The following is a 24,359-nucleotide window of genomic DNA, read 5'->3' as shown; positions in this document are numbered from 1 at the left end:
GAAAACCCCCCAAATAGGTTTGTCTTCAGTCCATGCTACAATCAAGTGCAATAGTTTGTAATTAAATAGTAATGCAGTGAAGTAGATAAAAGTATTAAGTGGTAGCAACTTCACTTGTGCCAAACTAACCCTTTTCCATGTCGAATTTGGGGATTTCTCTCCCTCCCCTTAAGATGATTCTGATTTTAGGAAAACGTTTGCATGCATTTGTAGCAAATTAGAATTGCTGACTCCTCTTTGAGGTAAACATATTGCTTAAAGACACGTACACACACAACAGAACCTTTCTGTACATTTTATTTACAAAATGTATTAAAATTCTCTGTACAGCGCCTCACTAATGAGGTTCAGTAAATTATGCATGCATCTCTTGCTCTTTTGTATCCTCTACAATGCCTGGTGATCTCCCAGAGAGGTGAGCTTCACAAAAAAGAAAAAGGTAGAACTGATACACCAAATTACTATATATATATATATATATATATATATATATATGTATATATATATATGTATATAAAACCAGGGCTGAATGTCTAATCTCGGGTCAGTTTGTGAGTTGTAGGGCTCATCAAGCGTTACATGCATTTTTTTGTTTTTTTTTAAAAAAGGGGGAAAAAAAACACTTTTCATTATGTAATATAAATAGTTTGTGTTCATCTAAATGTACATACTTCAACTGTTTTTGTCACATTGTTTCTTTTTTTTTTTTAACATATAAAACTATTTTCCCACAGTTTCAGGTGACTTAAGTACTTTCTAAAAATCCTATTGAATCACAGCCTTTTTGGGAAAGTAATTGTTACAGCAATATGGACATGTGCTAAGCTTGCAGACCCACCCTGGTCCAACCTTTATTTATCTCTTTATTTTAATGTTTTTATTTTATTTTACAATATGAAATCACCAAACAATGGAATGCTCTTGAAAGGAAACAAAAATGAAAAACAGTTCATTCATTTCAAAATCTTCTTATGTGCGAGGAAAATGGCAAACTAGTCCACATAGTACAATTAGAAAGCCATTACTGGTATCATTTAGATTCAGCAGTTCATCTACACTTGATTTAGCCTTTATTGTTTTGGTTCTACTTCCATTACAGAGAATATGGAGTTCTTTCGGGAGATGAGCAACCTTACTGGGATACTTTACTGGGAGTGCATGCACGCGCTCACACGCACTTTAGGCATGGTAACCTTTCTTTGAATAACATACGCACATGTTGGCAGTATTGGAAGTGCGAGTCATGACCTGGTTCTTTGGTGTGTGTCGGTAGCACCAAAAGTGTACAAACAACACACTTTTAACCGTTTAAATGGCATTTCACAAAGATGAATCAATTCAAGAGGGAGGGGCAAGGTTAGTATAAAAGCTAATATTGTAATAATCAGTGTCTGGCGGTGCACTGACAAGATACGAAGAACACATTTGAATATGTATAACTAATGAAAACCTGGCAGCGGGAGAATGAGGAGTAATCTGCTTTTACAAGAAACCAATTAGACCCTCGTCATCTCAGATTCATCTTCTGGCACTTCAAGATGTGCTTAGCATTGCAAAATGATGGCTTTATTTCTCTCACATCACATGTATTCTATATGTACTGTATAAATACAGTAATTCTATTTGGCTGACCTCTCAATTCTTCTCATTTCTGTGAGTTTCAAGCAAAAATCAATATCGTTGAGAATGCGTTGCATTGATTGAACTTTCCGTAAGGCACTGAGAGGAGGGAAATCGGCTGTTGCCATGATCGGTTCAGTCGTGTCGTCATTGCAGATTATCATATCAGTGTCCAGCCCAAAAGGATTTGGCTCCATTCTCGTGATCCTTGTCCTTTCAGAGATATTTAATCACATTTGCACGGGATGAGGGAAACATTTGCTAAACCTGTGTCAGGATACAAAGCAAAAGCAAACATGGAAGGGAATGACTTTGTATGATTGTCAAATGATGTTGCATATGAATTACAATGGGTAAACACAGACTAGAAGAGATCATACATGCCTAAAATAGTCACTTGTGCAAACAAGATGGATCAAATGTCTTGTGAGAGCTAATATATTATCTAGAGAGATAGCGATCCTAAATGAACATGATAAAATTAATATGGAGAATTTTGGGGGCCTTCGGCACTATTTGCAATTCCAATTAAAAAGAAAAATCAGTGAAGGGCTGCCTGTTATGCAATTATAAGAACACACTTACTTCTTATCGTAATGGGCTTCATTATGCTTTATCTCCCAAATCTTAATTCTTGATAATATAAAACATAACAACAATACCAAGACAGAAAAGCAGCAATCACAGTAAAAGCTCAAGTAGCCTCTTTGACAGTTCATCATGAGCGATCTGTGTGTGGAGGTGGGTGAAAAAACATTTGCACGGTTCTAGTACACATTGGTGTTTGAATGGACAAAACACGTGTAAACAAATCCAATTAAAAGCAAAACTAACAATTGAACTGTGTGTTTAACAGTGTTTACCCCCATTTATACATTGTGATGATTGCTCTACGTCTAGTGGTTTCATGGGAGGATGGGATAGCGCTATCAAAAGAGTCTCTCTGGGAGCTGTTTATTGTGAATGCTACTGCTATGTCTAATTAATAATTAACATGTCTCTCGACTGAAAAGCTCACACATGAGGATCACTAGCTGCACTTGGAAACTGTAAAAATCATGTTGTTTGCTCGATCTGTACCCAATATAAACTGCTTTTGATGTACCTTTTAATACGCGACTAATGGGTGCAATTTCTGCAGACGTTGCATGTGAATGCTGAAGAGCTGATGCTGAAGTGAAATGCTGTGGAAATAAAGGAATTGTTGAAATATTGAATTTGAGACTTGAAGTTGTAATCGTTTGAACCAGTCAAGAAATCTGGAAGGAAGAGGTAAATATGTAATATATCTTTATCTTTTGGGAATTGTATTGCGAACATTTGGGGATTTGGAAAATGGGAATATTTGAAGATGTCCTAAATGAGCAAAGCAATTTGAAGTTGGAATGGTTTGAATTGGTCATGAAATGTGAGAGGAGGTAAATGTGTAAAATACTGTACCTCTTCATTTTGGAATTTTGTTGTAAAAAGTGTGGAATTTGGGGAATGTGAGAATTATTGTAATTTGAAAACTTGTCTCTACGATCTTATGAATCAGCTGCATAGTTTGACGTTGGTATCGGAAAGATGGATAACTTTTTTTTGTTGAATGTGTCATTCACTTGATTTTTCGTTTTTGTGTGTGGAAAATGTGTAATTCTGGGCAAAAGCGGGAATCTGGCCACTAGTTTCCAGTCTGCTTCTTTCTTGACAAATGCACCATGTTGTTTGTAGTTCAACAAAAAAATAAAAATAAAATACAGTCACAGTACATGTGGTGCCTCAAAACATTGTTTCCCGATAAGAACCCTCGGGGGTCGCAGTTTTTGCTTTGCAGTGAGTTGTGTGGTCAAGTGTGAGTCGCCAATGGAAATTTGTACACAATTGTCCATTTCGGTCGTGTTTGGCTGTGTCGCTTGGTGCGTGGCGGGCCTAACAGTATATTTAAATGAGAGAGAAAAGCAGGGAATTTGAGTTATGATGTCCTGTATCTAGTTAATTAAGTTTAGTTAAGTAATTGCCTGAACATTTTATGATGGCGGGAGTTTAACCTTCAAACAGATTATTTCTATTTCCATTACTTAGAATTTTTTTTTTCAAAGTCCAAACAATTTGTCCATCTGCGAGTGTACCCGAATTGATTTTGTAAGGCTAGACGTGGTACATCTGTATACTAAATCATTTCGACTCCAATGCAGCCACATGTACTATAGCCACAAGTCTGTATGTTACAAAGCAAAAACAATGGATATGATTTTTATATATTTAGATGAGCTTTTGTGTTTGAATTCTTCCAACATGACATCTGGAAACAACTGAACAAACAGCAGCAACAGAGAACTGCATGCAAATGAATAATTTAGTCGAAAAGGTTCGTCAGCAAGGACGAACCTTGGATGGTAAAGAGAGCTGACATACTGTACCTCTAAATCTTAACACTCTCTGTTCCATATACATTGTAGCCTTCTCTGTATGTGGCAAAGTTCTGGGTGTTGGTTGCGGGAGTCGGCTTAAAATTGTGAGCACTCTTGGACAATTTCAGCCGTTTGGTTTCTTGCCGTGACTTATAACAGAACTCTATCAGGGCAACCATCATGGCCAGCCCCAGCCCTCCAACCAGAATATAGAAGACTCCAGCCACATTGCTAAGGCTGAGAGCACTTGTCTTGTCCTGCGGGAACGTCAGGAAACATGGTTAAGCATTTCAGAGTGGAGCGAGTGCCGCAGAACAAAATTCAGCCTGACTGGTAAAACTGAACTGGTAAAACTGGTGCAACTGTTAACTGGATTATTAATACTAAGAGCTACAAGCAACAACCCTAGAAACTTTGTTAGCCTTTACAGTTCAATTTAAATTATTTCCCTCAAAGTTAAGGAGTTCAAACTTCCCCTTAAACTGAAAGATGCTGACTATTGCAGTTTTATCTGATGGTGAAGGCTTCCCTTCTTTATATCTACAGTCTAGATCTACTCTTGACCATGTTAGGAAGCTGGTCAGCGTCGCTTAGGTCGACAGCTCAAACCATTCCTGTCTCCTTAGCGACATGTACGTATAACTCTTATGGCAACATTGTCATACAGTACAGTCAGAGAAGATGATCAAATCAAACCATTTTGCTGCTGCTTACCTACCGAACTTATTCCTTAAAAATTTGTTCATTAGAGTTTTACTATTTGCAGCTTAACCCCTTGAGCATGGATGGATCGGCAACTTACTAACAAGCTATAAATGGAATCTCAGAGGGTTAAATATTCAGTGTATTACATTTCCTGACTTCTTGCGGCATGCCGACTGAGGCTCAGTTCAATTGCAAGCGACCGGAAGCCTAAATTGCATTTGTCAAAGTAGTCACATTTCAAGAAGCTTTGCCCATTCATCACACCACAGGAGGCCAACAAATCTAATAGACGCAGCTCTTTTGCAAAGTAGTAATAACGCAAATAAATCAAATTTTCATTAACAGTTTGGTAAATACAAACAGCAGCATAATGGTCAAAGTGTCATGAAGTGAGAATGAGCATAAGTAGCATTTGTCAACAACTGCTGTGATTCAGTTGAAATTGTAAGGCACTCTAAGATCATTTCCCCACTGGACTATCATTACAGATTCTTAAATCAAGTTGACATTTGATATGGTGTACAAAATGTTCTATGGCAAAAGAAGCAACATTTGGGGAATAAGTGCCTTGTAAAGCCACAAACCAAATTACAGTTCGTGGCAGGTCCAAAGATTAAAGTAAATTATGTGCAGCAGATTAACACAATGTGAACTACTAATGTTTGTTTTGCATATGAACAGTACGTCAAAATGCAATTTGGAATCAGTACAAAAGACCTGCAGCGACTGACCTTACTTCCAGAGTCCTTGGTTCCACATTCACCCTTATCGTACCACCATTTGTTTTTCAGCTTGTCTAAGATGCCTTGTTCACTGAGTTTCAATACTGCGAGGTTTACAGGAGTTCTTCACGTGGGAAATAACATAAATAACATTATATTATGTTATTTTATGTTATTCAACTTGTTTACTACTTACATATTTTACAAAGCGATAAAGCAGGTTTCCTGGCCACGGCAACATGACAGAGAGCAGGCATTCTACCTATCACCTTTATAAACCCTTACCTACAGAGCCAGGACCTACCCATATCGCTTTGAGTAATCGGCAGATGCTGTTACCATGGCGACAAGCAGGTCCTTAAAGTACATTCTGCAAGTCTATACTTGGATGATTTCGGGGGCAGGTGATACATTTAGAGTCCCTGAACAGCAGTCAACAAGATCAGTTCAAAAGGAGCTTTGTCTTAACAAACACTACAATGATCGGATCTTTTGCCTTTCAGACACTGTGCACATTATCAGTTTAAGTCTATGATTTGTAATGTTTTAATCTTGAGAATTGCCTGTCCCAACACTTATTTTAGAAACTACTGTGGATCTAAACAGTGATCTTAATTCTTCTTTCCCCACATATAAGGAAACAAATTCCCAACTCTTATCAAAGATTATCTATTGAGTCTGTCATAACCAAATTGCATACTGTGCTTGGGGATCCATTTATGGATGTGTGTCAAGTGGATGTATGTAATGTATGTCAATGGAAAAGTAAAGGGAATATCCCTTTGGATACCGATATTAACCATTACTTTGATTAAAACACAAGAGAATAAATTAAATAAAACTACTCACATTTGTCTCTAAATTCACTAACTAAAAGTTTTACGCCCTTTCCATTCATACACTCACTGGCCAAAACAGTAACTCCACTTGCACAATCTGATAAAGTCCAATACAAGGTCTATGTATGTCAAAGATTCTGACTTAACAAACTGTGAAATGCATACTTTTAAGTGACTTGTATTTATTTAACTACTAAAGAGAACCTAAATGTTGTCCAACGTAAAATGTGGTGGTCAGTTTTCATGGTATGTGACTTCTCAAGAGATCTCACAGGACCTCTGAAATTCTTGCAGGACTTCTTCTTAGTGAGCATCCAAAAGCTTAACCCCAAATGTGTGTTTTTCTTTTTCTTTTCCTTTCAGTGTGTTTTATACCACAACAGATTTTGTAAGAGGAGAACTACTGTATTATGAACACCATAAAACCGGAAAGGGGCACGCTTTGTTGGAAAGCAGTACACATCTATGTCCTGCCGGCTCAGTACAATATCGTTAATAATAATAAGAATATATGTACACCTCTAATGATCTGTGTTTAATCCTTAAGGCAAGTCAACTTCTGCCTCACCAGTGCGTGTCCCTGCAGCTCATCGTCAAAATTTCTCTTATGCGAATTAGCCACACCGTTGATACATTTACTGTATCTCTCAGATGCAGTATGGATACTAAAAAATATATGTATACGTCAGTGATAATAAGAAGAGTGCATGAGTGCATTCATCACCGGAAAAGCTTAATGTTAACAGGGGGAACTTACGTTATCACTTGTATTACAGATAACAACAGTAAAATATTCCATATATCAATATAAAACAGTTGTAGAACCAAATTAATATCTGCAGTGTAGTGTGTCGTCCAGATGACATTTGTATTCGTAGCCTACATACATGTGTCATATGCGGTTCTGCTCCTTTCACAGTGAAACATGGTAAGCAAATTGAAAGGAAGAAAAAAGTGTGCATCGATAAATGAGTGACATAACTACTCCCTGCATGAACAATGTCCCCCGAGGGGATCTCAGCAATGCATAATGCAGAAAGATCCCGCCACTGTATGCCTCAAAGCCGAATCCCTAGAAACAGTTTGTGATGACCCGAGCATCGTTTTGGCTTGTGGAGACATTGATTAACAATGCAATTACCCAAAACATGCTCTGTGTCTGAAACGCAATCTAGGCTGCAATATATTGTGCGGAAGGGGACGAAAGAAGTGTGTGTAAAAAAATGTGTGTGTGTCTGTTGAAACCGTAAGCTGTAAACATGATGCAAGCAATTCACTGTGTGGAAGTGAGTGCTCCAGGGCCACACTTAATCGGGTCTCTCTGATCACTCGAGAAGAGGTTAAAAAAGTCAGCAAAAAAAACCACAGAGTACATACCCGAGTATTACACAAAAAAAAGAAATCAATGATTGCATGATGGTTCCTAAGTATGCTCTCGGTAACAACACACACACACACACACACACACTCACACACACAAAAGACTTAATGAGCTTAGTGACATTGCAGAATTAGCAATGCAAATAGTGCAAAAATGTGACTCAAGAGGGAACACTATTTAATCTATGCTTTGTGCAGACTTATGGTACTGCTTGGGGACCCATTATGCGCATTTCTGGCCCTACTCAAGCTGCTTTGCTTGATTCTCTATGCAGTAATTCATCCATTTATCCTATAGTGACCTTTTCCACATCTTTTGCCTGAGTAGCATTATCTGAAAATACAACAACCTCTTAACACTGTTATTTGGTGGAATCATAACTGGGTATATAAACGGGAAGGTATGGGATAATTTTATGACGGACACAATAATTCTTTGCAGTCATGTAAAACATTAATTTTGGTTGCATAATAAACTGCAATGGAAAGTGTGGCGATTCTTGTTTTGCCATTACAGTCCGACCTTGGTTCACAAATGACTGTTCACATCATCACAAATCGGTTTACGAACTATGCTTCAGTTTGTGAACAGTGACCTCAGTATAGTACCTATGAATTGAAAGTTAAAGTGATAGTGCTGTTACCAAGCCTAGTCATTTTACGGTTGAAAAAAAGAAGAAGGAAATAATAGCTAAACATCAGAATGATGTTTCTTCCTTTCAAGGTAGTTTGTTTTGGCAAAATCTGCAATCTGTGTTAAGAACAAAAAGGCATTTAAGGCAGCTGATGTGAGCGAAATAGTGACTTTGTTAATGAAGCTAAGGGTTAAAACTAATAGAAAATAGCTCGAAAAATTACTGTAATGATAAATAAATGAACTTGCCGGTGAGGCTATCAAATGCGAAAAGGCTAATTATCATGTATTTATTTTCATGTTATTTCTTCATCATGAAGGGTGTGTTTCATTTATTTATTTCTTGTTAACTAAACCCACAAAAGAAGGAAGGGCTGCAACAGATTCATTCAATTTCCATCCATCTAAATGGGAACAATTTGGTTCGAGCCTCGGAACAACAGTGAGTGAATTCCCGCTGTAAAGATGAAGTAATTTACGAACAACATGGCTTCTTTAGTTAAATGAAATAACACAGACAAAATACAGCTATCTTGCAATATCATCTCTCATGATACAGTACTGCCATTTGACAAACCGACCATCAATATTGATACTGTCAGATGTACGTTGAATTCAGTGTAGACTATACAGTATATAGGTAATGCAATGAAATAAATGAATTAACATAAACAGGAGATTTTTTTGCTTACTTTTAATTTCCTCTGCTAGTGTTCTGAAGTCTGCTTAAACAGTTTCAAACAAATGTATACTATATGTATGGAAGTGTACACCGTACTATATATAGTGATGACTACTAAAAATAGATTTCCCAATGCAGTGTGTTTTTACATAAAACCTCCTGTAGTTAGAGAGAATGTTTTTCTTTCTTTCTTCTAAATTCATTTAATGTGCATAAATAGAATGTATGTTTTTCCTTCAATCGAATTAATTTTGCAAAGCATTATTAATGTATTTTTCAATATACTATTTATCACATAATCGCTGTGCCATGATTACATTATGATTATTGTTGGAGTGATATTGTATCCTTACTATGTGATCCTAAATTAAATTTAAAAAAAACAAGTATGAATCATTTTTTTTTTTCTTCTAAATTTAATGCTCAATGAGTTGCTCATGTTTTAAGCTCTACAACCACCTAAAGTACATGGTGTGAAATCAAAAGATCAGGAATATTTGTGTTCTCCATGACAACAAATCTCTATTGACTTCCCATTGACATGATTTCTGTGGTCCAGGAAGACACTCAGCATAACCACTGTCTTCAAGACAGATTCACTCCGTTTAACTGTTAATTTTGGTCAAGGCCAATTCATGACAAATAATGTTAAGAGTGTAATAACACAGCTGTGGTTTGCAGGTTGCATATTAGCTAACCAATAAACTATCATCCAATTTCAGGTGACAGCATCATTTGTCTTGAAATTGACCTGCAATGTAAAGACTCTAATGCGACTGTCTTAAATGTAATGCAGTGAAAATAGCACAATACAATTGTACATCATCGGAGTAATGTCACACTTAGTTGTCATGGTTGAGGGGGGCTTAACACTTGTACCATTAGCTCCCATAATGGGAAAATCATTGATCATTTAGCCACAGAAGAAGAGGGGAGGGTGTGATCAAAAGGGTCAACGCTGAGTTATTAATGAGCTCAATAGTGGAATCGGACCAACGGTATTTTATTTGATGATCTATTAAAAACAAATCACAAGCCTTTAAATGTTAATTAGAATTCTCACGTTGCAATGTGCAATGCTTCGTCCCCTCAAGACGCCGCTGTTCCCCTTGCTTTCCAGATGGCCTCCATGAAACTATTTTTCCACTGGGAATGATTGATCCTCCCATGGGCTTCAGAACACACCAGGATTCTGGGCCTGTGTCTGTACAAAGCGGCTGCAGTTTCAATTAAAGGTAAGCCATCCTTCCCAGGATTTGAAAACATATGCTAGAAATGTTGACCACTTCTCACAAAAATATTTGAGCATTGACAAAGGTTGATCATAAATGCATATGAGATTACTGAGTGTATTTGCAGAAAGCTAGATGGACCTACAGTCCCAGATGAGATGGGCTGCCATGCCGATCTGTAAGCATGAGTAAAGACTGCCAAACTTTCATAACTGCATGGCAACATACTTCACCTCATAATTTGATTCATGTGCACTTGTTGTCACTAATCTCCTGTTTGCTAAGCATGGCTCCTTTGTTTGAGCTGATGTGTTAAACCGTCTGGTCAGACAATCAGTCAATTTGGAGATGTGCCACAGGGCAGCAGCAGGTTGTTCGGGGCAGACATTCGGTTCAGTTCTGGTTGGGTTGCCGTAACAGCCTTGCCGATTACTCTGCACTGTAGTACCCGATTGTGGTGACATCGAGGCTGACCTTGGAGTCACCTCCCCCGCTGCCGCACTCTCCCTTGTCGTACCACCATTTGTTTTTCAATTTGTCCAAGAGGCCTTGCTCATTCAGTTTTAAAACTGCCAGGTTAACAGCATTTCTTGAAACGATAAAACATAACTTGTAAGAAAATGCACAGGTCCGTGAGAAATCTAATGCAAAGTAATGGTTGTACCAAGCATCATTATGATAGGTCAGGGTAGAGAGGCTACCACTGTAGCAGGGGGCTTACGCACAGAATCAGTTAATCAGAATGTTCTGGGAAAGGACAAATTGTGGTTTAAGAATTTCAGGAATATGGAGAGATAAGAGAGGCTCACTTAAGGTAAAGACTGTTAAATCTTGGAAAAGGTGGCAAGAGGGGTTACGTAGTTTAGAACTGAAGTGTGCGGGATGGGGACACTTGTCATTGAGAAGAGAAGTAACAACAACAAACATCATGCAATTAACATTTGTCACAAGTGACAGCACAGCTTTTAAAAGACTAAATTGAAAAACCATTGAACCATTAAATTAAAAGTGACAACACAACAGTCAGGTAGGACAGAAGGAGAGATGGAGGGGGAGAAGAGAAGAGCAACAGGAAGACATAAAGAGACATTTGAAATAGGGCTGTTCAAGAATGGGTGGTGACTTAAATTGTGATTCGAGTGGGCGTAAAAAAAAAAGCAATCACTGAACCAGAATTTTTGGACTCGAATCAGAACGAATCTTAGAATATTATACTACATTATTCTGATCAGAGCTGGAACGGCTGCCACGCCACATTTGCTTCAAAAAATACAAAATATTTCAACATTGTTTGCCTGTGCTTATGGCTGATGGCACTTTGACTATGTCCGCAGTAGTAGAGGTTGTCCGTTTTTGGAGTTGATCATGGATTATGGATGCAAATAGCTGTAGCCCTCTACCGAGACCTCCGCGGAAGGAGGCATCCGATAGCCATGCTCGAGGAGCTGCACGGATGTTCATGGTAGACGGCGACCGTGGCAGAATGAATGCGAGAAAGTTGTGTAAGATCCAACACAGCGTGGCAGATGATGAGATTTACAGCGTGGATTTACACATTTTACGGCACAGAGACGGGCGCAAAACCAACCCGGGTTCTACCTTTGGCCGGTACAGTGAGGGATGCTGGTTAATATAAAGCATTTTAAAATAAAAAAAATACCTTTCCAGAGGGACAAGCAGCAGCCACACCGTGCCAGCGTACTCTCTTTCCGGTTCTACATAGTTTTCAAATAATCCAATGAATTTTTTCATTAGTTGGACTATTACATCACAAGGAGTAACGATTCAATTCTGATTCAGAAGTCATCCGTTACTGTCAACACGAATACAAAAAAATCAGGATTTAGAGGGCGAGTCTGAGCCCTAATATGAAATGATTCTTCGCTTTAACCGTATCGTACGGATTTGATTAGCGTAACAGCCCTAACACATGTATAAAAATCCGTTAAAAGACAATTTTAGCATAAAACCTTCGTATCCAAGCGCTTTGAAAAGTATACTACCATTACCTCTGTGTCCATAAAAAAACAAGGAGAGGATGAGAAGAGAATGACAACAGGGGACATCAGGGTAGGTGGAATACTATAACAACACAGAGGATATTGTTATATTATTCCACCCACCTTAATGCTGAGCCTTTGGGCGTCGCCACTCCGTAGCCTTTGGAGTCGAGGTTGCCGCCCACTTTCATGGTATCGCAGGGCTTCCGCTGCTCGATGTACTCGTTCATGGTGGATTCGAGGAGAAAAGCGAACTTGCCCTTTGACTTTCGTACCCGGGCCACGCCGTCGGGTGTGGTCTTAACAAACACTGAGGGTTCGGCTGATTTCATGTATGACCACATCTTCTCATATACGGCTATTTTCGATCGCTGTGCGGAAAAGAACACAAAAGAAGAATGAGGTTCAGAAACAAACAAATCATCATGTGTTACAATGGAATTTGTAAAATTTTGAGCTTCATGATCACTCGATTAAAAATGGCATTACCAAGTATTAAAAGACATCATTTAAAACCACTGCATGATATCTTGAAATACTTCAGAAAAACATGATGTTCGATTTTAGCAAGATCACAAAGCTCAAGAAATTTACAAAATCCATTCCCATTGATTAAAGATCTGCTTGGCCCGTTGCTTGTTTGTTGTTGTTTACCCAAATGTCTATCACATTTATATGTGCAACTTTATTGGTCATGCAAACATTTTACTGCCGTTTTCTGAATGTATGACTTTAATTTCTAGATCTCTGTACGGTCACTGGATTCCCATTCAGCCTCTAGTATATCATCCTAACTGTGGAAGGAGTAATGCGAGCGTAGACGGCTGGTTACTCATACATCTGGCAACCCATCACCGATTTACTCAGATGAGCATATTTCAAGCGCCTTGGGACAGGATTAGCCAGCCGGCAAAATCTGGGTGAGTCGAGCACTATCTATAATAAGCATCAATTAAATTATTCAATGGTGCTGGATTTATTTTGGCATAAGGCGTTTCACACTTTCAACAGATACTGGTATAACAGTATAATGAGCAAGTTTCTTGAATGGGAATGCCTTACATTATGAATGCCTAAACAGTATTTTTAAGACAGAAATAAACTAAAAAGGTTAAATCATTTTTTGAACTGGCAGAATCAAAGCAACCGCGTGCTTCAAGGGTGGAGAATGGACAATCTGTTGAGGAAATGACATCTGTCTGGAATACTGTGACATAATTAGTACACAAACAAATATTCACAAAATACTCCATGTTTTCTAATTACAAAGCCAAAACAACTCCTGTGCAGGTAACAGCAAAGCTAGACAAATTTATCCTGTCTGTTCGAAAGCCCCAGTCTCACTGTAATAATCAATCAAATAAATGTTACCAACTTTAAGAGCTTTAATCTGCAGGGAACAAGGCAAATCAACAAATGAGCAGAATCAATAAGTTGCATCCTCTGGGGACTATGGCACTTCACTACTTGTGAATCTGTACTGTAGAACAACCAGAAGAAACTCAAAGAATGCTTATCTGAGAGGTCAATTGTGCTAAGCTTAGAGGTGGTTACATGCCAAAAAAACATTTTAATAATTATATATCTGGCCATGCTACTGCAGCGTTTTAATATTTAAAACTAGCTCAATGTGCAAAATTATACTAGTTTTGGGCAAAACAAACTAAACTAAACTAACTTAAGAAAACCACTGCAACTTAAGAAAATAGAACTACAGCAACTCTGGGGCTTATCTGTTTTGGCTTTGGAAACGGAGGGTCATTGTTCAAGTCCTGGTGGAGACAAAAAATGTAAAAAAGGTAACAGTGCCTTTGAGCAAGGCACTGTCATCTCGCCACAACTCAAGAGGCGGAGGACTGTTTGCGCACTCTTACATAAATCATTGCATGCCTGCATGTGTGTAATTTGGTTCTGGGTGGTGTGCAACAATAGAAACCAAACTTCTGATATGTTGAGTCTATGTACTTATTTGAGTTCCACAAAGCCAGCCTGTTGAAGTAGCAGTTGTGGGGAGAGAAAAGACTACATATACAGTACATACTGCATAACACCTCACCACAATAATTAGTTATTTGGAATAATTTGCAAGGGCAAAAAATAAATAAATAAATAAAAATCAAACTGGATGATTCCGACCTGAGTTTAAAAGTCATTAGTCCAGCATGGAAAGAATTGGTTGTGTAAATCTCAGGTAATGAAGTTGAATATAATAAAAACTATAATGATTTAGCATGCATATTGGGCTTTGTCACCATGTGCCATCCAGACCAGACTCATCAGTGTCCCAAGAAGCCCCCTTAACAGCAGCATATTCATCTCTAATGCATCTCTATTAATAAACAAATGCATTAACCTTGACCTGAGGAGAGCGCTTTACTGTCTCAATGTAATATACAATTTGTTTGTAGGCATTTGTCATCGGGCATCAGGCCACGAATGAGGATGAGATGAGACAGCAGCATAACACAAATGAGAAAAAGCCTGCATGATAAATGTTCCCCCGCAAAAAGGAAAATGCTTGAAGTCGAGACATTGGCTTGTGTGGCTTAATGCAAATATGATGGATGGCAAGAGGACTTGGAGTTGGATGTGATGTTTTTGCTGACAATCTGGTTACATGCATATGTACAATTTACATGTGTCAAACAGCAGGGAAAGGACGCTAGTTTAGAGGACAATTTCTCCAAAGACCGCAGCCTCATCTGCTTAGCTACAGAAAGGCTCCAACGCCTCCCCAAATGAAGAGAAAAGAATGGATCTGGACATTGATTACTGACAACACAGTGTGCTGTCTCAGTGCTTTATAAAGTCAATTCATCAATATCAGAGCGGGGAAGCGGCACGACCAAAATCTAAATAGGCTGATTGCTTGGCAACTAAGTCTCAACAGAGCTGTTTAAGGGGAATCAAACAGAGTGAACAGTACAAGGAGAATACCCAAAGATGTTGGATTATGGAACGCAACAATAGGCCGGATTTCACACTCATCATTGCTGTCGGGCGGAATGTTCGCATCTCCCAAAATTACCACTTTTCAGGAAATCAATAAGCGCCATCTTGCTTGAGTTACCAAACACTGCATTGTTGAAGTTGGTATTATACTTTATATTGCTATCATATCCGTTACACACCAACATCAACACACCACCACCCCAAAGTCAAGATGAATGACTAATTTAATATACACAAATAAAAGCTAATTTATTACGCTGTTATTGATTAAAACAGTAGGATACATCAACAGCGTCAGCCGTCCACATCTACTCTAAGTTTGTGCTAATGCTAACTCCCAGACTAGAAAAAAAGCCTTTACTACTTCACAAAAGCAAACGAATTTGGTTACATTCTCTTCCCAAAGTCTTTTTCAAATGTCTAGAGCCATGAATGATGCAATAAATAAAACAATGACCTCAATAAGCAGTGTAAAAGGAAGAAATGAATCTGTATGCAGTTGGCTGACTGTTAGATAAATTGTAGAAGTTATCATTTATTTGCTTAGCTTGCATTAGTATAATGGACAATTTTAGATGTCTCGCCTTCAAAAAGAAGACTCAGCATCATCCGATGGAAGGGCGCCTGGACCAAGGACGTGATCGGATGTGGTCGGGTCGTGACAGGTGTTGGTTCAATATTATGTGTTGTGTCTTATTACTTAGAATACTATGTCTGGGAAAAACCCTCTTATTATCAAATATTTTGTGTTGTGTCTTATTGCTTAGAACATTATGATTTGTAAATCCCTCCTATTTCAAATAAAAGCAGGAGCGAGGGGGGGGGGGGATTGTTTAGAGCGTGTTGAGAGGCTGTGATCTGAACAATCTCCCATACGCCCTCCTCATGAGAAAAAGAAACCAGTGTCTTCATTCCTTTTGTGTCTATTTTTTATAATGTTGGGTAAGATAAATCTAACACTGACGCACTTCCTTCCTCAATGAAGTATTACAGCTATCCATTTTAACAAAACAAGCGTATTCAAGAGTATCTAACCTATTTTTATTCGTTATTGTCTAAAAAAAAAACATCCAGACTTTTAATCTTTAGGCGACAAAATGCTGCAAGGCTCCTACAGAGTGAGGAAGAGGCAGAATTGGACAGCACTTCTCAGACAGTTCAAGTGTCCAATAGCGTTAATAGATTTGCTCTCAAGCTATTTTCGACACTTTGAATTGGTAATTATGTGTAAAAATAACACAACTTGGTGATAGACCAATAGTATAGATTTATGAAAAAAAATGAAATTGACCATATATGGACGTATGAGGTTTCCACCCGATAGTCATGATACAGAATACCATTAACTACCATACCTTGCTATAGTATAATGACTGTATTCTCACATCCCCTTCAAGTGTAATAATGTTAATTCCTAATACATTCCATATAATTGCCATGTTAAGAGATACTGCATAATTCATCATTAGCTATGAGCCACTCAGCAGTGAGGGGCCACACCTGCAACGGTAAACTGCAAAGAAACGTACTGTATATTGGACATTGTCCCCTTAACATGCACTTCTATACTTCATACCTCAAGTCATAATATTGATATAGCAAAGGACTTTGACAAGGGAATCACAGGGACATATTCTTAAGTTAAATATTTTATACAAGGACAGCAAGTTTCTCTTTGATTTTCCTGAGTGCCGCAGACAGAAAATAGGTTTTGACTGAAAGCAAATGTGAGTCGGCCACGTCGTCACAATGGTTTTCTTATTCATCTTATTCACTGATGCAGTATTTTGCCAACTTGGGGACACAAGTAACAAGCTGCAAACAGAATTGAGTTTAGGATGATGTGGTATACTAATTGCTGTCAAAAATGCCTTTTTCTGGGTGTAATTTTTTAATAAAGGAGTGATCCATGAAAATGTTGTTGGATATTTGAGGACTGGAGGACACGCACGACGGTAATTCAAACTGAAGTTTAGTAATAATAATAATAATTAAAAAAGTAATAATCATCATCATCATCATACATAATAATTCATACATTCAATGACCTCAAAGTGCTAGAGAGAATACATCTAAAAAGTAAATTCAATTGGTTACAATTATAAAATTATCAGAAACAATAACTAATTAACTGATTAACTGTCTTTAAGGCTTAACAAGACCAGAATTATTCGACCTTGGGGGCTTTTAATTTAAGACATTTCAGTATACAGTACTCACATTTTATTAACAATAACAGATATTAATTTAACAACACATTTATTATTTTGTATGTATTGTTGCGGTGGGGGTGTAGCTAATTAAGTGACTGCTGTGTGTATATTATTTGTTGAGAGACTAAAACTAGTGTACAGTAGCTGCTGTTCTCCATATGAACAAAGAGTATCTCCTCAAACTATAGTCTGATGTCCCTGCCCTGTGTTTACAAAATAAATCCATATGAAGAGCTCTTTCCCACTGATAAATGCATATTTGGAATCGACACAAGATGTCCTAGGAGCCTGTAAAAGTGGTAGTTATTTATATGAAATTCAAAAAACGTAATTGCCATGTCTATTATGAATAACATTTTAACCGGCATTGATTCCAAGTTCCAAAGCTTTTATAATTCTTTCCTTTGCAAGGCGGTCTGCTTTTATTATGGCCTCACCCTTATGCCCTCTACTGCATGTCTAGCTTAATACTTTCTCCACCCTCTTTCTCATTGCAGTTATACCCCTGCTTTTTTGTTTTCGTCACTCAATATTCTCTATGGACTACCTTTGTCCCAAGAAATAAAAGTTGAGGCTATGAGGGGTCTACTTGTGTCATAGTACGTCCCGAACTCCAACTGACACATCTTTGGAGTTGGTCCCTGAAGCGATTCTCTCTGAGGACACAGCTCTGCCAGAAGCTACACCTATCTCACAGTAGTCTATCATTACTTTTGATAGCTCCCTCTTTTGTGCAAACAAGCTGTAATCTTTATAGAAGCTCCATCAGTCAATACTCTCCTGAAACAAAACGTGACAAGGGCTCAGGGAGTTGTGTTACAAAGTGCGGACGTGATTGCAGAGCAGCCTCCGGATTCCTGGAATAAAATTCTCCTCTTCATGCAACTCGAGCCAGAGGCAGCTCTGCTCTGCTTAGAAAATCTACTCATTAAACCTTGTCTTGGACCCTGCAGAAACTCTAATGTCTGCGTCACAATAGCAGAGACGTGAAATTGATTTTCATGCTTAGCAAGAATGCGTCTGTAACTTCGCACAAGCTGTTGTTCCATTTTCATCACACCTGCACATCAGTGAGAAGCGTCGCTTTTGCTGTCGAGACTTTAATGTAAAATTCTTTGAGGGGCAAACAAGCCTTCAGGCTTATTCATATCAGTCATTATCCTCTTTTCATGGTCATGCTGTTAAATGAGGTGCATGAAGGGTTTCTGATGGGCTGTTTCTCTTTTTTCACATAATTAAACAATTACTTCAAAATATCATTGAAGCCACGATTACGCCCCATCTTCCCTTTTAACATGCATTTCAAAACACAACTAAGTCAAGCCTTGTGATGGGCTCGTCAAAACCTAAGTTACTTTACATGGTTGAGGGACACAAGTCTGATTTTTTGCTCACGTGTGATAATTCGGATATGGATCATGAAAGACTAAAGTGTAAAAAACAAATAGAATTGCATATCCTCAGATCAGACTGATTTTTTTCCAAATGTGGAAACAGTGACCAACTGGGTTAGCACAACTGCGTCACAGTTCTGAGGACCCGGGTTCAAATCCGCCCTCCCCTGTGTGGAGTTTGCATGTTCGCCCCGTGCCTTTGTGGGTTTGTTCCGGGTACTCCGGTTTCCCCCCAAAAACATGCATAGGTAGGTTAATTGAAGACTCTTAATTGTCCGTAGATGTGAATGTGAGTGTGAATGGTTGTTTGTTTCTCTGTGCCTTGCGATTGGCTAGCGACCAGTTCAGGGTGTACCCCGCCTCTCGCCCGAAGATAGCTGGGATAGGCTCCAGCGCACCCTAGTGAGGCTAAGCGGTACGGAAAATGGATGGATGGGATATTTATGTATGTATGTATTGATTGATTGATTGATTGATTTAGAGCATGGGTTACTTAGAGACCAGCTATTATCACGATTTCTGAGACTAGGTTAAGTAGCAAAACAGCGGACAAAAAAACCCCATTATGAATTAGATAACTGCCAATTCCACTACAGCACAAACCGACATATTGGCAATACAGTGAATATAAAAACTCTGCACACTCCTGTTGAAATGCCATGTTTTGTGATACAAAAAAATGAGAACAAGATAAATAATTTCCTCAAAATACTTTCACAATTAATGTGACCTATAAACTATACAACTCAATAATAATAGAAAAAATTATAAAGGGGAAGTAACAATAAACAACTAAGATAATGTAGCACAAGTGTGCACCGTCTCTTCTAACAGGGATGTGGCTATGGTTCACCAATCCCATTTAAACTCATGTTAAAAGGGAGCCAGCACACGCCACCATTTAAAGTGCCTCTGATTAGCCCCAAATAATGTTCAGCTGTACGAGTAGACTTTTCCTAACTTTTTTGCTTTCTAACAGTAGCCTGAAGGTTTTGCGCTTAAACTGACTGGTATTTCGAACTGTTCGTAATTCCCTCCACCTTGACTAAGGCCCCAGTTCAAGCTTAAGAAAAAATAGCCCTAAAGCATGATGCTGCCACCACCTGTGAGTGAGTGTTGTGTTTGCACAAAACCTACACTTCCACATCCCCAGTTATGAGGGTGTCATAACACATTATCTTAGTTATATTTAATTTTATTGTATCTTCCCCTCTCGAAAAGATTTTATTTTTTCTCAATTGAATTGTACAGGTTATAGGTCATATTAATGGTGTTCAAAAACTTTTTTTGAAATGATTTATGTTGGTCTTTTTTTTAATACATCCCCAAAAAAAAACTTGCATTTGAACAGCAGTGTGTAGTCTTTCTTTATCCACTGTGTTCCCTTGTCAATGCGAGCCTGACAAGCCAATGATACAGTATATACACACAGGTGTCTACCTAAACAAACAACCCATGGTGAACAAAACTACTCACAGAACTACAAGTAGCCATATCACACAGTCTATGTGATAAACAATGAGAAGAGTCCAAACCCGTTGGGGTAGTCCCTAGAAGCAAGTAGTTGGTACAGACTGCAAACTCTTGAAACCATTCAACCAACTGGCGGTAGACCAGCTCTCCATGTAGGTTTGATTTAGCTGAGGGATTTTGGGAGATGGATTCTGTCCCTTTGTGATTATACACATCCGTTTGTTTCTGCAAGTTTGCGCTTCCTCAACTTGTCAGAAAGTGTTTTTCTTTTTTTCATAAAACAGGTGAAATCATCAAAAATTCAAATGCAGGATCTCATAGACTTGGAATAATACTGTATGATTAGTTTGAGACACTAAAATCTCCAGCTGGCTGATGCCGTATGGATCTCATTAATGCAGTGTAGAGTGTATTTTTTTCCCCATGTCATGCCTCTACAGCTTTAATTAAAAGTCACTCAGAATCGCAGTTCACACGTCATTTTCTGTTTGAACGTCGGCTTGTAAGTAGGACACCCATTCCACAGAAGCTGGGAAAACCGTCACTTGGTGGCCACTTCTCAGATATTCCAACAGCTTGCTGTGTCTCCATTGTCAGGTTGGGAACCTAATATATAATTGGCATCCATCATTGTTCAGATATAAAAATACACCATATATATGTACAGGATCTTGGATGAAAGGAGCACTCATTTGGAAGTGTTTATTTTTTTTTCAGTTGCTACGTTCACATCATGTGCATGTTATTGTAAGGCATGTCTTTTTCCAAATGTGCCTTTAGTGTTTTACACAAAAGTAAGTTGTCCTTTATGTGAGGAAATACATTTTCCTTTGAGTTGGCAGAAGGCTGTTTCATTATTACCTCTTCCTTTCATTGCTTTAGTAGCAGTAAAAAGATTTTGGAACAGGTTGCTGTCAATAGAAGAAACATAAATGAATGTCACATTAAAAAAGAAATGCTGTTAGAGCCTAGTGATCATGTGGATTCAGATTTTTTGTTAATTTACAACTTAATTGCCCTTCTGGTTCATTTAGCCAACGGTCATATTGCCTATCACATATGATGGCTTCTTCAGACAGCTCAGTTTGACCTACAGGACTCTTCTTCATCATGTCCAATTTGCCAGCCGTGGCCAGCTAACTAATTATATTTCATGAGCTGATCCCTCTGAGTTTAAGTCCGATGTGGGTGCTTGATTAGCCTCCTGTTTTATCACCTCAGAGTCTTCAATGTTGTTCTCACACTTTATGCTGACAGCCCTGGTACCTTAAGGTTGCACACTGCAGTACTGCTGCATAAATTTAACATTCATGTCAAAAGAGTTCAAGAATCGCTTCTCTGCCAATACGGCTCCAATGCAGATCAAGATTGCTGCACTTGGAAAAGCTGAAAAAGGATTTGAATGGCATTCCACACGTGTTTTTATAATTCAACAAGCCTGATGTTCAACGTAATTATGTGCTTTGTGTGAGAGGTAGCAAAAAAAAAATACTCACCCTAAAAAACTCTTTTGTGGAACCTGAGTCCAGAGTGCCATATGCTATCTCTGTCTGCTTTGCCAGATCTTCAGCACTCTCTATTGGAGAGACCATCCTTTCCACTGTCAAGAAGGCAGCTAGGTTGGCTGTGTAAGATGAGATGATGATGAGGGTGAAGAACCACCACACACCACCGACTATACGGCCTGAGAGAGACCTACATGAAGGTTGTCCATGACATGGAAAACAAAATGAAATTATTTAGCAATGCATGACGAATATCAAGTGGTATGGTTGTATGTCTTGTATTGTACACTTCTTGAATTTCAATGTACATTGCATTTCTGCTGCTACTGTAATTCTTTGAAACAGTCAAAGTGAAGGTTCCTGTCATAGCCTGAAGAAAGCTACACCATCTCAGAAATCTCTCAATTAATTAATTGATTAGGGATTCAGTTATATGAATTAATTCCCCTTGAATCTTAACGTTATATTATAGAATGATTTGTTAGACAACTTCCAACTTTGTGGCCCTTTTCTGCCCTAGCATGATTGTACCCCGACGTACAGAAAGGTATGTTTGCATGGGTTTGGGTGTAAAAAAAGAGAGTGGAGACATCAACCCTATCAAACACTACATCAAATAAACTAGAAGAGACATTGTGAACCACAAATTTTGTTTGCAGTATGAATGGAAACTAATTCCCAGAAAAGTTGGGAGGTCAGTTTATTTATGTTTATATCCTATTTTCATTTTTCCGTAAATTTGTCAATCCTTAACTCCATAATGTACCTTGGTTTAAAGGTTGGTTAATCAATTACATGAATATTAACTCCCCATATCATTATGTTTTAGCTTAAATTAATCTCCTCCGAAGGAAAAGGACAAGAAATAAAGATGCCTGGCCTCTATATACATTCCATCATTACGTGTCTGTAACTTTAGATTTTGCTCCATTGACCCACCTTGGGGAGATGTCACAGCCTTGCTGCATGAAGGCGCCCAATGAGAACCAGAGAGAATTGAAAATCCCAAAATCATTGGGAGGATCAGGGGGCGTCTGAGGGTCTTTGGTCTCGTCCTGTTCCTCAAGGTTCCACTCGTAAGGACTGAACCGACTGACCAGGAACAGAACCACGCTCACCCCAATATAGGCAAACACTATACACATCCAGATCTCATAGGCCAGTGGATCCAAGAAGGAGAAAACGCCAGGCTTGGACTTTTGAGGCTTCTTTATCATAATGGAGATGCCCAAACTCATAAATGGCTTGGAAAAGTCTATCACTTCCTCTCGTACCAGAGTAATGGTGAGAGGTGCAACAGCTATATCTGCTCTCTGGAAACAGGAACATGCACAGTGATCATTAGTTATGACCTGCATGAAAAGTCATGTGTGTACATGTGAAATGCTGCAGCTGAAAACTTGCAAATAAAGGAGAGCGGTATCTCCAATTTTACATCAATTATCAAACAGAAAAAGAACATACATCTTAAGGCTGGCTGCAAAACACACAGGAAAATAATACTTCTCCACGGCCTATGAATTTGAAAGTAAAAAACAAACAAAACAAAAATACAGTGAATCAAAGTAAAGTTCATTTAGTAAAAAGAAACCAGAAACTGGACTGTAAGAACAGACATTTTTTTTACAGGATCAGACAGGTGTTGGAGTTAGCCAAATGCTCCCCAATCTAGCTGTGTCACAGTTTCTCAGGGCAAATGTCCCAATGCCACTGGACTTAGTTTCCATCAGTTCCATTAAGAAAAGTATTTTATCTTAATTATCAAGGTTATTTTTTTAATTAATTAATTTATTTATTTATTTTTACCTTAAAATAATTTCTCAATCAATAGTCATGTTCATGAAAATGTTATGATTGTTCTGTTTTAAAATTCCTAACTTCCAATTAGAATATCTCACTAGCTACATAGTGGTTACCTTTCATTGTAAATTTGTGTCTTAGCCTAGTGACGCTAACATCATGCTAATTTGACATTAGACAAGTTCACCACCCGTACTGTAGCTCATGTTGGTAATGTCACTTGGCAAATTTTATCAGTGGTATAACCTACTGAAACTATCGTACCGTTAAGGCTTACCACCTATAGCTAATGCATGACAAGGCAATAGCTAAATCCAGGTCAAAATTGGGGAAAAAAAAACAACACACATAGCTAATGTTGCTAACGCTTAAATTGAAAAAAACAAAACAAAACAAAGTAAAATGACATGACAGAAATTTTACGTTAAGAGTTATCAATGCTATAATATACTGTATCAATGCATTACTGAAATATATAAGATCTAGTGGATCGTGGAAGGCAATTAATTTAAATACTAGTTGTTTCATTAGGGCTAGCAATAATTTTAACAGCAGCAGCTTAGTCATTTTCCTTCAATTATGAATAACAGTGGTAAGTATAATGACATCATGTAACCCCCCCCCCCCCCCCAAAAAAAAATGTACATTTTAAATAAACTAGCTTTTCTTTTGTTACACGCAGTATCATGTAAAAACACCTCTTTATAGTCTGTTTAGTTCTAGTATTGTGCGGATTTGACGTTTGGTTTGGAAATTGACAAAACATTAGCTTGTGGCAGACTGAAAATGTTTACAAGGTCAAATGCGTAGGAGCA

The 24,359-nt window shown here is 38.2% G+C and overlaps 1 protein-coding gene across 5 annotated transcripts in view; it reads right to left on the bottom strand.

Moving 5' to 3' along the window:
• Nucleotides 1–312: 312 nt before the first annotated feature.
• LOC133484628 (glutamate receptor 3-like) overlaps nucleotides 313–24,359 on the bottom strand; it is a 125,525-nt gene continuing 101,478 nt past the window's right edge. The window contains exons 12-17 of one of the 5 annotated variants that reach the window (XM_061787503.1): nucleotides 22,684–23,057; nucleotides 21,736–21,934; nucleotides 12,331–12,578; nucleotides 10,682–10,796; nucleotides 4,023–4,270; nucleotides 313–1,887 (exon numbers count right to left, since the gene is read on the bottom strand). In XM_061787503.1, the coding sequence (XP_061643487.1) occupies nucleotides 4,025–4,270; nucleotides 10,682–10,796; nucleotides 12,331–12,578; nucleotides 21,736–21,934; nucleotides 22,684–23,057 (1,182 nt within the window). In that variant the 3' untranslated portion in view covers nucleotides 313–1,887; nucleotides 4,023–4,024. Of the gene's footprint in view, nucleotides 1,888–4,022; nucleotides 4,271–5,377; nucleotides 5,565–10,681; nucleotides 10,797–12,330; nucleotides 12,579–21,735; nucleotides 21,935–22,683; nucleotides 23,058–24,359 lie in introns of those variants that run through there. The other 4 variants (XM_061787504.1, XR_009790449.1, XM_061787505.1 and 1 more) reach the window with 4 other exon arrangements.

Source organism: Phyllopteryx taeniolatus, chromosome 10 (genome assembly GCF_024500385.1).
Source record: "Phyllopteryx taeniolatus isolate TA_2022b chromosome 10, UOR_Ptae_1.2, whole genome shotgun sequence".
Lineage (NCBI taxonomy): Eukaryota > Metazoa > Chordata > Actinopteri > Syngnathiformes > Syngnathidae > Phyllopteryx > Phyllopteryx taeniolatus.
Note: the sequence above shows the minus strand (reverse complement) of the source record. Positions and strands in the feature narration are given on the sequence as shown.